Source organism: Pongo pygmaeus, chromosome 1 (genome assembly GCF_028885625.2).
Source record: "Pongo pygmaeus isolate AG05252 chromosome 1, NHGRI_mPonPyg2-v2.0_pri, whole genome shotgun sequence".
NCBI classification, from domain to species: domain Eukaryota; kingdom Metazoa; phylum Chordata; class Mammalia; order Primates; family Hominidae; genus Pongo; species Pongo pygmaeus.
In genome coordinates, this window is record NC_072373.2 from 214,365,624 (window position 1) to 214,380,709 (window position 15,086).

At 45.5% G+C, this 15,086-nt stretch overlaps 1 protein-coding gene across 1 annotated transcript in view; it reads left to right on the plus strand.

Annotated features, from left to right (window-relative positions):
- LOC129006536 (neuroblastoma breakpoint family member 3-like) overlaps positions 1-15,086 on the plus strand; it is a 60,214-nt gene that overhangs the window by 41,485 nt on the left and 3,643 nt on the right. The window contains exons 16-27 of the mRNA XM_063659087.1: positions 733-805; positions 1,271-1,482; positions 2,533-2,742; positions 4,475-4,577; positions 5,414-5,628; positions 6,680-6,752; positions 7,217-7,422; positions 8,711-8,762; positions 11,946-12,109; positions 13,150-13,201; positions 13,870-14,042; positions 14,744-14,795. Of these exons, the coding sequence (XP_063515157.1) occupies positions 733-805; positions 1,271-1,482; positions 2,533-2,742; positions 4,475-4,577; positions 5,414-5,628; positions 6,680-6,752; positions 7,217-7,422; positions 8,711-8,762; positions 11,946-12,109; positions 13,150-13,201; positions 13,870-14,042; positions 14,744-14,795 (1,585 nt within the window). The remainder of the gene's footprint in view (positions 1-732; positions 806-1,270; positions 1,483-2,532; positions 2,743-4,474; positions 4,578-5,413; positions 5,629-6,679; positions 6,753-7,216; positions 7,423-8,710; positions 8,763-11,945; positions 12,110-13,149; positions 13,202-13,869; positions 14,043-14,743; positions 14,796-15,086) is intronic.

Consider the following 15,086-nt stretch of genomic DNA (forward strand, 5'->3'; position numbering starts at 1 on the left):
AAGGCAGGTTCCCAGGCTGTCTCTTTGGCAATGTTCTTAGCAACTGTCTGTGAGTGAGTGATTTATCCTTCCTGAGTTTCTCTGTCTCCATCTGCAAAGGCAAGGAAATTGTCACTTGCAAGGGTCTGAAGCATCCGAATGTGGGAACACTTATGGCTGCTTTTCAAAATGAGATAAAGCCCCTCACCGTGTGGTGTTGGAGAAGGCACTTGATGTGGGGGCATTTGGTGGTAGGAAGTGCTTGAGACTGGAGCACTCCCCATGGAGAGAATGTCCCTGAATAACAGGGCAGAAGCCACGTGGAGGGCCTGTGAAGTCTCCTGATGCATAGAGGACTGTAGGACAAGTTTGTCCTCTCCTAAGAGAAAGAATTATGTTTGAAATGTGAACTGTGACAGGACACCAAGCCTGTGCTTGGGAATCAGACCTGTAGTGGCATGGGGAGGGACAGCTGCCAAAGTCCAGAGAGAGGCTGTAGGAGCCTCCATCATATGGGGAGCAAAAGGTCTTTTCCATATTTGGCCACATCTTGATGGTGGCCCTCCAGGTCAGAAATGCATTCCCTGAGGGATCAGGAAACCATGCCAGGGCATTTTGTTAAAGAGAAAACATGAGAGCTTTCAGTTGAACAGTGACCATGCCTAGATGTTCATGACTGTGTGCACATTGGGCTGACTGTGCTTGCATAGTGTGAAGTGGGAAATATCTGAACGAACACTTCTGTATTTACAGAAAATGACGAAGATGAGGATGAAGACGTTAAAGTTGAGGAGGCTGAGAAAGTGCAGGAATTATGTGCCCCCAGGTAACACTGAATAATCGGGAGCAAGTAGTGGGTGGTAACATATGAAAAAGGTCTAGGAGGCACACCCTCTCTGGCATCTACGATGGGCCGAAAGTCTGCATTCCCCTTGGCCACAGTATATGAAACTCAACCCAGATTGGACACAGGTTGTGGCAACTGTTGTGTTTCTCTGTGTGTGGTGGGTGTCATGTCTGTACCGTACAGGGATAGCTGAGTTTTCATCCTCCTCGGCTCCTGTCTGTCCAGTGCAATGAACACCAGTTGCTCTCTTCCTCTCTGGCTCCCACGGCAGCCATGCTCTGTTGCAGAGAGAAGAGGATTGCCTGTTCCCTCTGAAAGGGAACCTCCTGTTTGCTTTCTGGGGCCACTATCTTAATGCCTCCTGTCAAAACCAGCTAGGACTCCCTGGGGTCCAATCCCTGTGTGTTTAATCTTCTGTCATCTCTATCCCACCTGGCTCATCAGGGAGGTGCAGAAGGCTGAAGAAAAGGAAGTCCCTGAGGACTCACTGGAGGAATGTGTCGTCACTTGTTCAAATAGCCACGGCCCTTGTGAGTCCAACCAGCCTCACGGGAACACCAAAATCATATTTGAGGAAGACCAAGTCGACTCAACTCTAGTTGTAGACAGTGAATCCTCTGATGATGAATGGCAGGATGCTGTAAACCTTCTCCCAGGTAGCCTCTATTTTCCTTGTGTCTCATACCTCTGTCTAGGCTATGGAAGATCAATTCTGAGGACAGGCTGTATACATACATATTGGTTTAGTCAGAAACTAGGATGGAGCTAGGTGCCGTGACCCACACGTATAATCACAGCACTTTGGGAGGCCCAAGTGGGAGGATCATTTGAGTTCAGGAGTTCAAGACCAGCCTGGACAATATGGTGAAACCCATCTTTCCAAAGAATACAAAAAAGTAGCCAGGCATGGTGCTGCGTGCCTATAGTCCCAACTGCTCAGGAGGCTTAGGTGGGAGGATCGGTTCAGAGTGTCCTCCCACCCTCATTCACGACTCTCAGGCTTGACTCTCTCTCCTTTTCATTGGCTTGTCTTAGCTATTAATAAGAAGTCTCTGGCCAGGGGCGCTGGCTCACATCTGTAATCCCAGCACTTTGGGAGGCCGAGGTGGGCTGATCACCTGAGGTCAGGAGTTCGAAACCAGCCTGGCCAACATGGCGAAACCCCATCTCTACTAAAGATACAAGAATTAGCTGGCGTGGTGGTTGGCGCCTGTAATCCCAGCTACTTGGGAGGCTGAGGCACGAGAATCGCTTGAACCTGGGAGAAGAGGTTGCAGTGAGCTGAGATAGCACCACTGCACTCCAGCCTGGGCCACAGAGTGAGACTCCATCTCAAACAAAAAACAGAAAACCAAAAACCAAGCACCCAAACAAACAAAAAAATTTAAAAAACAAAAAGCCATCTGTTGTGCTACACAGAAACATTGGCCGCTCATGGGGTCAACAACTCAGGGCCCAGCCTTGCTTTTTAGAAACTTATAAGCAAGAAAAGGTAGAAGGGTTTATGTCCTGGTTTCAAGGTGACTGCGTAGCTAAGACAAGTTGACTTAAAGGAGATCAAGACTGGAGATGAGAAGAGTGAAACCAGGGAGACAACATCTTCAAAGAAGTGGACAAGGCTGTCAGTGACATCCCTCAGTCCTGATTAAACCTACTTGATTTCACCAGTTTTTAACCCATCATGTGCTTGGTTGTCTTCTCCCCAGTCCCTGGCCCCACCTCTTCTGCCACAAACGTCAGCATGGTGGTGTCTGCTGGCCCTTGGTCCAGTGAGGAGGCAGAGATGAACATTCTAGAAATCAACAGGAAATCACGCCCCCAGCTGGCAGAGCACAAACAGCAGTTCAGAAACCTCAAACAGAAATTTCTTGTAACTCAACTGGCCTACTTCCTGGCCAACCGGCAGAATAATTACGGTAAGTTCTGTAGGCTCACCTTCACAAAAGTGATGAACGATGTCCTGTCTTCTCTCTGAGAAACTACATGCTCTCTCCATTGAAAATAATTTCAACCTTCCCATACTTCTAGGAAAATAGAAATGGGCATTTTCACATTTTGTTAAATTTGGAAGTCAGAGGTACCAAAGTATTTAGCAACTTTCCAAGTTTGCAGTCAGGTAGGGGTGGGCCTAAAGTTAAAATCGCAGTTATTCATTTTGGACACAGGCACAGAACCACTGGTTTTCTCCAAGAGGCTAAATCGTGTTTTCAAGAATCCTCTCTGTACCATATAAGATCCGGCAGACAAATAACACCTAGTCTGTTGTTCTAAATGTGTGGGACTAGTGAACCCTTATTCTGTTCAAGCTTCTGTTGAGGCCCAATAGGCAAAACTCTGTTCTAGGGACCCTGAGGGAAACTTGGTGATAGTACACAGTACCCGCTCTGAGGGACTTCAAGAGGAGTCTGCTCCTAATAGAACCTGTGGTATCTATAAGTGACAGCATCAAGAGCGGGGAGTAGGGGCCATGCACGGTAGCTCACTCCTGTAATCCCAGCACTTCGGGAGGCTGAGGCGGGGGGATCACGAAGTCAGGAGTTTGAGACCAACCTGGGCAACATGGAGAAACCCCATCTCTACTAAACATATAAACATTAGCTGGGCGTGGTGGTGGGCGCCTGTAATCCCAGCTACTCGGGAGGCTGAGGCAGGAGAATCCTTTGCACCCAGGAGGCAGAGTTTGCAGTGAGCCAAGAACAGGCCATTGCACTCCAGCCTGGGTGACAGGGCAAGACTGATCAAAAGAAAAGCAGAGAGTTCCCTGGTGAGAGGGAAGTCCTGCTTCCTGGGTCACAGGCTCTTGTTCCTAAAGGGGAAGAAAGATCGCACCCGAGAATATGTGGAAGTAGCAGTGCAGCGTGCAGAGCAGGGACCCTGAGCCTGTCTTCTCGGCTCCATCCTAGTTGCTTGTCTTGTCTGTCCCTCAGTTTCCTCATCTGTACATAGGGTACTAGAGAAATACCTACCTCTGTAAATTGCTGCAGTGAATTACATGAGCTATTTCTTGTCAATCTCTTAGAACGTTTATTGGCGTATCTCTTAGTTCTTCTTTCTACTGTTTCTAAATTAACACAAACCTTATAAGTATTTGGGCAGATTTCCTTCATGGCCTTATGGTCTTATGTCTCATACTTTATGCTTCAGATGTGATTCTTAAAATCACATCTGAAGATATGATTTAAAAATCAAAGATGTTTAAGATCTTTGATGTATTTGTCGTTGAATTTCCCAGTAAAAGGGAAACCATCAGTCCCATAGTCCGAAGGGCCTTCCCGACTGTACAAGAAATCACTACTTCATGCCCCAGTTCAGTGTTTTAGAGGAGAGGCTGCAAGGCTTGGGAAAGTGGCCCCACATTCAGAGTCAGACCTCAGGGGCTGTGAATTCTGACTCCACTTCGTTGTGGTTGAATCATCTTGTCAACTTCCTTGACGTGCCTTGAGTTTCTCTTTCTTCCTCTCTAAATTTTGGAGTATCAGATGCCAGAAAATCGGGAGACTGAAGAGTAAAGATGTGGAAATCCCTGCCTAGAGCCTGGTAGTGGGCACAGTTTTGTCCTTGGGATGGACCTGGCTCCTGCCCTGTAGGCAGTGACCAGAGCAGCATGTCCAGCCTTTCACTGAGGCAGGTGTGTCTGTCTTTTCTCAGAGTATGAAGACTGCAAAGACCTCCTCAAATCTATGCTGAGGGATGAGCGGCTGTTCAAGGAAGAGAAGCTTGCAGAGCAGCTCGGGCAAGCTGAGGAGCTCAGGTGAGCGGGCCCCGTGGGGTCAGGCAGGTGGGCAGGTGTGTACATCTCTGAAGTACAGCAGCTCGGCAGGGAGAAATCAGAGCTAAGCTGGGCCAGCGGAAGGGCAGGAATTGCCATGGCAGGCTCACGACACACAAAGATTTATCAAGCAGAGAACAAGGACAATAATAAGTTATGGGTTGCAGTTGTTTCTCAGAGCCTTATTTTCTGTTTTTCAAACAAGTAGTTGTTGAGGTGAAATGCGCATAACACAAAATTAATCGAAGGAGTGGGAACCAGCCAGCAGCATTCAGTATACTCAAACTGATGTGCCATCACCACCCCACTTACCCTTAGTCAGAATCACCTCCTGACTGACTGTGGCTTCTCATCCTTTCACTCAATCAATGTTGCCTTCTCGAGCCTGTCATTCTTTACTTTCATCTTTTCAATTGGCCCCATCTGCACCTAGCCTCATTTCTGTCCATGGCTTTGTATCTAGTCGCTGCAAGATGCACTATGTGTATATTCACGTGGAAATGTCCATGGCCAGAGTGAGGAACTGAAAGGATGGATGTGTTTTTGAAACTGAATTAGGAAGACACCTACTTTTGTTGACAGAAGAGAAGGATGAATGCAACATCGTGGAGGGTCTTCCAGGAGCCCTCTCTCATGTAGAGGAAGCCCGTGAACCATTTTTTATTCTTTCTCTTTGGCACAGACATTTCTTTACACACGTGCTGGTCTTCTGCTTGGAGGTCTCCTTGAGGACATTGTCTCAGACATCTGTGTCACAATATTGGAACTGATCACTCATCTCTTTCCACTGTTAAATTTTCTCTACTCTCTCACCTTAGGCAATATAAAATCCTGGTTCACTCTCATGAACGAGAGCTTACCCGATTAAGGGAGAAGTTACAGGAAGGGAGAGATGCCTCCCGCTCATTGAAACAGCATCTCCAGGCCCTCCTCACTCTGGATGAGCCGGACAACTCCCAGGGACGGGACCTCCGAGAAGAGCTGGCTGAGGGATGTAGGCTGGCACAGCACCTCGTCCAAAAGCTCAGTCCAGGTAATGTGGCCATAGGCCCTGATGAGCGAAAACCCCAGGCTTATGAGAGACTCCAGACCTCCATACTTTCACAATGACAGTTGTATCGGTGGTGTTTTTTCCCACTAAACATATGTGGCCGTGACATGACCAGGACTTCCTGGATAAGAATAGAGATGGGAAACCCATGGGGTTGGAGGTCACAGTATTGCAAATGTCCCTCCTTCCTTGATGGAAGGTGGTCTTTGGAGCAAGAAGCAGCACGTTTCTAGTTTTAAAGGACAGGAAGGAGGCTGTGACAGGAGGGTGCTTGTTAGAGTGAAAAGAGCTCTGGACTCAGAAGGCAGGTTCCCAGGCTGTCTCTTTGGCAATGTTCTTAGAAAGTGTCCGTGAGTGAGTGATTTATCCTTCCTGAGTTTCTCTGTCTCCATCTGCAAAGGCAGGCAAATTGTCTCTTGCAAGGGTCTGAAGCATCCAAATGTGGGAACGCTTACGACTGCTTTTCAAAATGAGATAAAGCCCCTCACCGTGTGGTGTTGGAGAAGGCACTTGATGTGGGGGCATTTGGTGGTAGGAAGTGCTTGAGACTGGAGCACTCCCCATGGAGAGAATGTCCCTGAATAACAGGACAGAAGCCACCTGGAGGGCCTGTGAAGTCTCCTGATGCATAGAGGACTGTAGGACAAGTTTGTCCTCTCCTAAGAGAAAGAATTATGTTTGAAATGTGAACTGTGACAGGACACCAAGCCTGTGCCTGGGAATCAGACCTGTAGTGGCATGGGGGGGGACAGCTGCCAAAGTCCAGAGAGAGGCTGTAGAAGCCTCCATCATATGGGGAGCAAAAGATCTTTTCCATATTTGGCCACATCTTGATGGTGGCCCTCCGGATCAGAAATGCATTGCCTGATGGATCAGGAAACCATGCCAGGGCATTTTGTTAAAGAGAAAACATGAGAGCTTTCAGTTGAACAGGGACCATGCCTTGATGTTGATGTCTGTGTACACATTGGACTGACTGTGCTTGTAGAGTGTGAAGTGGGAAATATCTGAAAGGACACATCTGTATTTACAGAAAATGACGAAGATGAGGATGAAGATGTTGAAGTTGAGGAGGCTGAGAAAGTGCAGGAATTATGTACCCCCAGGTAACACTGAATAATCGGGAGCAAGTAATGGGTTGTAACATATGAAAAAGGTCTAGGAGGCACACCCTCTCTGGCATCTACGATGGGCCGAAAGCCTGCATTCCCTTGGCCACAGTATGTGAAACTCAACCCAGCTTGGACACAGGGTGTGGCAGCTGTTGTGTTTCTCTGTGTGTGGCGGGTGTCATGTCTGTGCCATTCAGGGATAGCTGAGTCTTCATCCTCCTCGGCTCCTGTCTGTCCAGTTCAATGAACACCAGTTGCTGTCTTCCTCTCTGGCTCCCATGGCAGCCATGCTCTGTTGCAGAGAGAAGAGGATTGCCTGTTCCCTCTGAAAGGGAACCTCCTGTTTGCTTTCTGGGGCCACTTTCTTAATGCCTCTTGTCAAAACCGGCTAGGACTCCCTGGGGTCCAATCCCTGTGTATTTAATCTTCTGTCATCTCTATCCCACCTGGCTCATCAGGGAGGTGCAGAAGCCTGAAGAAAAGGAAGTCCCTGAGGACTCACTGGAGGAATGTGTCGTCACTTGTTCAAATAGCCACGGCCCTTGTGAGTCCAACCAGCCTCACAGGAACACCAAAATCACATTTGAGGCAAACCAGTTCGACTCAACTCTCATTGACTCATTCTCTCATGATGAATGGTTGGATGCTGTGTGCATTATCCCAGGTAGCCTCTATTTTCCTTTGTCTCACAGCTTTTCCTATGCTGGGGATGATAAACTCTGAAGAGACGCTCTCTACACACAAATTTGTTTTAATGATATCTATGATGGGATTCTAAACAGAGACATCAGGGAGATTTTCTGTCCTTCTCAGCTCATATCATGCCTTTGTCTCCCAGTCCCAAGTGTCAAGTTCCTGGACCCCAGACAAGTGTGACAATGTCATAGTCACCTGAGTGCAGCAGGTACACAGGAAGTATCTGTGAGGCCTCGTAGCTTCGATTCAGTATCTCTTGTCACCTGTGATTAAGTCGTCTGTCCCTGAGCAATGTCCATGGAGTTTCTATGCCTTTTTAAGGAGACTGGCGGCCTTGCATTTGTATTTGGAAGTATTGTTCCCCAGGCTTTACTGCTCTCAGCTTTAATCTTGATCTCCTTTAAGTCAGCTTGGCTAGCTGCACAGTCACCTTGAAATCAGGATGGAAACTTTTCTTTTTTACTTTGCTGATATAGTTCCATAAAGCAAGGCTGTACCCTGGTTCTCCACCCCATCAATGCAATGGCTGATCCAATGTTTCTTTGTAGCCTCACAGATTGTCTCTCTTTTTTGGGGGGGGGATGGAGTCTCGCTCTGTCACCCAGGCTGTAGTGCAGTGGCTCCATTTTGGCTTGCTGCAACTTCTGCCTCCCAGGTTCCAGTGATTCTCCTGCTTCAGCCTCCTGAGTCGCTGGTACCACAGGTGCTCAGCACCACATCTGGCTAATTTTTGTATTTTTATTAGAGACAGCGTTCCCCCATGTTGGCCAGGCTGGTCTTGAACTCATGACCTCAAATGATTCACCTTCCTTGACCTCCCAAATCACAGATTCTTTTTAATGCAAAAGTTATTAGAATTTATCTGTCAGTCGAGTTTCATGTGTAGATCCCTCTAAACATTTAATGTCCATGTTACCTGGTGATGTAAGTCAGTATTGCAACAACACTCCTAGAAAATTGTTTGACAAATTGTTGGCGATTTTGGGGGAAGATTTTTGTTTAACTTTGCATAGACTGAGGCAGGGAATATGGCATTATGGTCTACCTGTAGAGGGAAGTTTTGGCCTGTGGGTCTGGAAAGCAGGGTCATCTACTTCTCACCAGACTTGGTCTAGGGCACTCTAGAATACTCCTGTCAGAATCCATATTATTGCACTGAGAATAGTTATGTCCTTGTGCAATGACTGGACACTGATTTGGTCATATGTGATGTGTGAATTGCTTAATGTGACCTGCTTCTCTGAATTTATTTGCAGAAAATGAAAGTGATCATGAAGAAGAGGAGGAAAAAGGGCCAGTGTCTCCCAGGTAATCCTGTGGAATTGTGGGCTGTTAATTCAGTAGTGGCAGCTGGAGATTGTAGATTTAGAGAAAACGAGGAAGCAATGAATAGAACTTTTTCTTCCATTCACCCAGCTACAAGTTGTCCTTATTAACAATGTTGTCCATTATTTGTGGCCCTTGTGGTGGTTTTAATTCATAATCCTCTCAAGATAGGAACTTGCAATCAGATGAGCCAGGTGAACTAGCCAAACAGGGATTTCTTGTTGATCTTTTCAAAAAAACCAGCTCTTGGATTCACTGATTTTTTTGAAGGGTTTTTTGTGTCTCTATCTCCTTCAGTTCTGCTCTGATCTTAGTTATTTCTTGCCTTCTGCTAGCTTTTGAATTTGTTTGCTCTCGCTTCTCTAGTTCTTTTAATTGTGATGTTAAGGTGTTGATTTTAGATCTTTCCTTTCTCTTGTGGGCATTTAGTGCTAGAAATTTCCCTCTCCATACTGCTTTAAATGTGTCACAGAGATCCTGGTATGTTGTGTCTTTGTTCTCATTGGTGTCAAAGAACATCTTTATTTCTGCCTTCATTTCGTTATTTACCCAGTAGTCATTCAGGAGCAGGTTGTTCAGTTTCCAGGTAGTTGTGTGGTTTTGAGTGAGTTTCTTAATCCTGAGCTCTAATTTGATTGCACTGTGGTCTGAGAGACAGTTTGTTGTGATTTCTGTTCTTTTACATTTGCTGAGGAGTGTTTTAGTTCCAACTATGTGGTCAATTTTGGAATAAGTGTGATGTGATGCTGAGAAGAATGTATATTCTGTTGATTTGGGGTGGAGAGTTCTGTAGATGTCTATTAGGTCTACTTGGTGCAGAGCTGAGTTCAAGTCCTGGATATCCTTGTGAACCTTCTGTCTCATTGATCTGTCTAATATTGACAGTGGGGTGTTAAAGTCTCCCATGATTATTGTGTGGGAGTCTAAGTCTCTTTTTAGGTCTCTCAGGACTTGCTTTATGAATCTGGGTGCTCCTGTATTGGATACATATACATTTAGGATAGTTAGCTTTTCATATTGAATTGATCCCTTTACCATTATGTAATGGCCTTCTTTGTCTCTTTTGATCTTTCTTGGTTTAAAGTCTGTTTTGTCAGAGACTAGGATTACAACCCCTGCTTTTTTTTGTTTTCCATTTACTTGGTAGATCTTCCTCCATCCCTTTATTTTGAGCCTATGTGTGTCTCTGCACGTGAGATGGGTCTCCTGAATACAGCACACAGATGGGTCTTGACTCCTTATCCAATTTGCCGGTCTGTGTCTTTTAACTGGGGCATTTAACCCATTTACATTTAAGGTTACTATTGTTATGTGTGAATTTGATCCTTTCATGATGATGTGAGCTGGTTATTTTGCCTGTTAGTTGATGCACTTTCTTCCTAGCATTGATAGTCTTTGCAATTTGGCATGTTTTTGCAGTGGCTGGCTGGTAGTGGTTGTTCCTTTCCATGTTTAGTGCTTGCTTCAGGAGCTCTTGTAAGGCAGGCCTGGTGGTGACAAAATCTCTCAGCATTTGCTTGTCTGTAAAGGATTTTATTTCTCCTTCACTTATGAAAGCTTAGTTTGACTGGATATGAAATTCTGGGTTGAAAATTCTTTTCGTTATGAATGTTGAATATTGGCCCCCACTCTCTTCTGGCTTGTAGGGTTTCTGCAGAGAGATCCACTGTTAGTCTGTTGGGCTTCCCTTAGTAGGTAACTCGACCTTTGTCTCTGGCTGCCCTTAACATTTTTTCCTTCCTTCAACCTTGGTGAATCTGACAATTATGTGTCTTGGAGTTGCTCTTCTCGAGGAGTATCTTTGTGGTGGTCTCTGTATTTCCTGAATTTGAATGTTGGCCTGCCTTGCTACGTTGGGGAAGTTCTCCTGGATAATATCCTGAAGAGTGTTTTCCAGCTTGGTTCCATTCTCCCCGTCACTTTCAGGTACACCAATCAAATGTAGATTTGGCCTTTTCACATAGTCCCATATTTATTGGAGGCTTTGTTCATTTCTTTTTACTCTTTTTTCTCTAAACTGCTCTTCTCACTTCATTTCATTAATTTGATCTTCAATCACTAATACCCTTTCTTCCACTTGATCGAATCGGCTACTGAAGCTTGTGCATGCGTCACGTAGTTCTCGTGCCATGGTTTTCAGCTCCATCAGGTCATTTAAGGTCTTCTCTACATTGTTTATTCAAGTTAGCCATTCGTCCAATCTTTTTTCAAGGTTTTTAGCCTCCTTGCGATGGGTTTGCACATCCTCCTTTAGCTCGGAGAATTTTGTTATTACCGACTTCTGAAGCCTACTTCTGTCAGCTCATCAAAGTTATTCTCTGTCCTGCTTTGTTCCATTGCTAGTGAGGAGCTGTGATCCTTTGGAGGAGAAGCAGTTGTCTGGTTTTTGGAATTTTCAGCTTTTCTGCCCCAGTTTGTCCACATCTTTGTGGTTTTATCTACCTTTGGTCTTTGATGCTGGTGACCTACAGATGGGGTTTTGGTGTGGATGTCCTTTTGTTGACGTTGATTCCTTTCTGTTTGTTAGTTTTCCTTTTAGCAGTGAGGTCCCTCAGCTGCAGGTCTGGTGGAGTTTGCTGGAGGTCCACTCCAGACCTTCAAACAGGGATTTCTTGGTGTCACCTGTTCTCTCCCATGTGTTTAAAACCAGGGAGAGAATGTATATATGCTTTCTGCTTATTTTTTGTTAGTATGTTTGCTAGTATTTGTGTAAGCAAAGAAATTGAAAAAATAAGCATATTATATCAAAATATTTTAAAAAGGGGATGCTTAATACGCAAGATCTGTGTCTGCACTGCCTCAAGAGCTCTGTTCACTTCAATGCTGCATGTAAAATTCAACCCAATTTATACAAAGTAGTTGAAGCCCTGTGTTAGTTCTCTGTGCTGCAAGTCGTGATAGTAGTTTACAGAGAGAGTCTAGGTGCCCTGCATTGGCTGATCTGTGGCAAATGTACTGAGCACATGCTGCCCATTTTTGTTCAGTCCTCAGAGCAGTCAACCTCCAGCCTGCATTTCGAAGGATAGTTTTATTTCTCTTGAAGGAAAAATGCCTTTGGTTTCTGTGAGCACTCCATTCTGTCTCCCATCAGATCATCTGGAAGGTTTGTCGTCTAATCTCTGTTGGTTATGTCTTCTGTCAACCCTGTCCTGCCTGGCTTATCAGGAATCTGCAGGAGTCTGAAGAGGAGGAAGCCCCCCAGGAGTCCTGGGATGAAGATGATTCGACTCTCTCAATTTCTCCTGACATGTCTGCCTCATACCAGTCTGACAGGAGCACCTTTCACTCAGTAGAGGAACAGCAAGTCGGCTTGGCTCTTGACATAGGCAGTGAGTACTCCATTGTGAAGGTGATAAAGCTCCAGTTCATGTCCCAGGTAGACCCCATAATCTTTGGGCCTTGCGCCCCTGGTTGGGCTGAGAGTTGCCATCACTGTGGGTGGAACCTATATATCAGTGTAGATTTCAATCACTCTGGAATCAAGTCTGAAGCACAGGCATGGGGTGGGTCAGTGAGCTTTGCTCTCTTCCTAGTCTCAGCCATGCCCTTGCCACCCTGGACCGATTGGCATGACATTGAACTCAAGGCAGGTGTGGCAAACTCACACCAAGCTATGCAGCACATGTCCAGGAGTTGTCTATCAGATCAGCTCACCTGAATTAAATGTCTCTTGCCAGCGACAAAGTTCTTTATGAGTTTTGTTCCCAAAGCATGTCTGTGTGGTTCTTTACCTGCCCAAGGCCGGTGTCACCCTTGCCTACCTCTCCATGCAAGATGTGACCCAGGTTTCACTGAATTTATCCCCATTTTCTGTGTCTTTTAGTTGGCTTGTTTTAGCTCATCTGTCCATCATCTTGCTGGTATGTTTTCTAGATAAATGGCTGACTTTTCACCCACAAAAGCCATGATAGCTGATGCTTCTGCGTAGAACCAAGTCTCATTTTGACTCAAGAGCTGGTACATCGCACCCTTCCATCAAATCTCAGTGTCCACAATCTCATAAACTATGAAATCCTGGGTATTTGATGAGAGAAGCCTGAATATTGCAGTATCTCTCCTACGAGGCATTAGAACGATGTGCCTCAAATCTATTGGGAAAAACATTGCTCATTTGTGTACACAAACCTAGGACAGAGCACACTGGGAAGATCACATTCCAGAACAGGGGAATTTTGCCCAAGGCTCATGAAAGGAACCAAGTCAGTTCTCTCAAGACTTGACCTCAGGCCTCCTGGTATATTTCTCTCAAAGTCTCCTGTTCTTACACTGAGAAGACTTATGTCCCTGAGTTAGGATTGGACAGAGGAATGTTTTTGTGTGCAAGGAAGAACTGCTTCATGTAAGACGCCCTGTCTGAATTTATTTGCAGGACATTGGTGTGATCAAGTGAAAAAGGAGGACCAAGAGGCCACAGGTCCCAGGTGAGTCTGAGAAATTGTGGACAGTTAATTTGATGTTGACACCTGGAGACGCCAAGTCCGGGGAAAACAGTACATGCTGAAAGTAATGATTTCATCTTGTCAGACAAGTCTGAATTATGTCTACTGACGTTGATTTTGGTTCTCATTACAGTAAATGTTTAGGTTTCCATTTCTTCCTATCCTTATCGTTTACTAACCTAGTGAAGTTTGACCATACCTCAAAAGCTGTATTCTCATGGTGACTGCAGGGAAGCTTGAGCACATTTTATGCAAAATTATTGAGCCCACTCTTTTCATGATCACTCTTCATTGTGTGTCCTGAGGGCACTAATATAGAGTGTTCTTTGACTCCCTCATCAGTATGTCACCTGGCCAATTCACTGAGCTCACTATCTCTCTCGCTCTCTCTCTCTCTCAATGTGTGTGTGTGTGTGTGTGTGTGTGTGTGTGTGTGTGTGTGTGTGTGTGTGTGTGTGTGTGTCTTTCTCTTTCATCCTTTTCTACCTGGCCCTGGTCTGTCCCAACCTGGAGGCAATAATTTTTTACCTCATTAGTAGATCTGTCCTTTTTCTTTTCAAACAGTTCCTTATGTTACCCATGAAATCTAGCTGGGGCTGTGTGGTTTCTGATCCCCCCTGGCTTATTCTTTACTTTTCCTACTTTTCCAGGCTCAGCAGGGAGCTGCTGGATGAGAAAGAGCCTGAAGTCTTGCAGGACTCACTGGATAGATTTTATTCAACTCCTTGTGGGTATCTTGAACTGCCTGACTTATGCCAGCCCTACAGAAGTGCCTTTTACTCACTGGAGGAACAACACCTTGGCTTGGCTTTTGACGTGGACAGTGAGTACCTTATTATGAAGGTGATAAGACTCCACCTGGTCCTCCAGATAGGGGTGATATTCCTGTTCCAAGTGGCCCTTACTGACCCGAGAGATGTCATTGCCGCAGGCAGGACCTGTGGGCGCATAGAGGTTGTAATGAAACTGTAGTTTCAGTTGGAAGCCCAGACATGAAATGGGTCAGTGCGCATGGCTCTATTCCTAGTCTCCAGCCATGCCTGTGGCAACCTGAGCCCACTCTCAGCACACTGGACCCAGGCAGATGTAAAAAATTCACAGAACAATGATTTGGACTCAAGGGTTTGTATATTTCCTCCTTCATTCTAATTTCAGTGTCTTGTAACCATGAATGAGCTGGGCATTTGATGAGACAGGGCTGAATACTGCAGTTTTCCTCCTAGAAATCATCTGGGGCATTTTCTTTGAATTGATGGGAACAATAAGGCATAACTGTTTGCACAAACTTGGGATAAATGATTTTGGGATAACTGTCTACCAGAATAGGGACATTTCACCCTTGGTTCTGAGATGCAAACCAAAGAATCTCTATTGACTGGCTTTGAGGCCTCCTGAAGTATATCTCACATTGTCCTGTTCTCATGCTGAGGAGCCTGAGGTCCCTGTGTGGGGATTAGACAGTGGACTGTTATGGATGTAGGTGAATTGGCTTATTTTGTCTGTCCCTGTCTGAATTTATTGCAGGAATTAAAAAGGACCAAGAAGAGGAAGAAGACCAAGGCCCACCATGCCCCAGGTAAGTCTGAGCAATTGTCAACAGCTAATTCCGTGTTGACACCTGGAGACTCCTGGTTCAGGGAAAGCAGAGCAGGCCGACATTATCGATTACATCTTTTCAACCGAGCCTGAATTATTCCTACTCACATTGCTGTTGGTTTTCATTGCAGTAGATATTTAGGTTTCCGTTTCTTCCTCCCCTTATCATTTACTAACCTACCGTAGGTCGACCATACTTCAAAAGCTGTATCCTCATGGTGACTGCATGGAAACTGGAGCACATTTTATGGAAAATTATTGAGCACAGTCT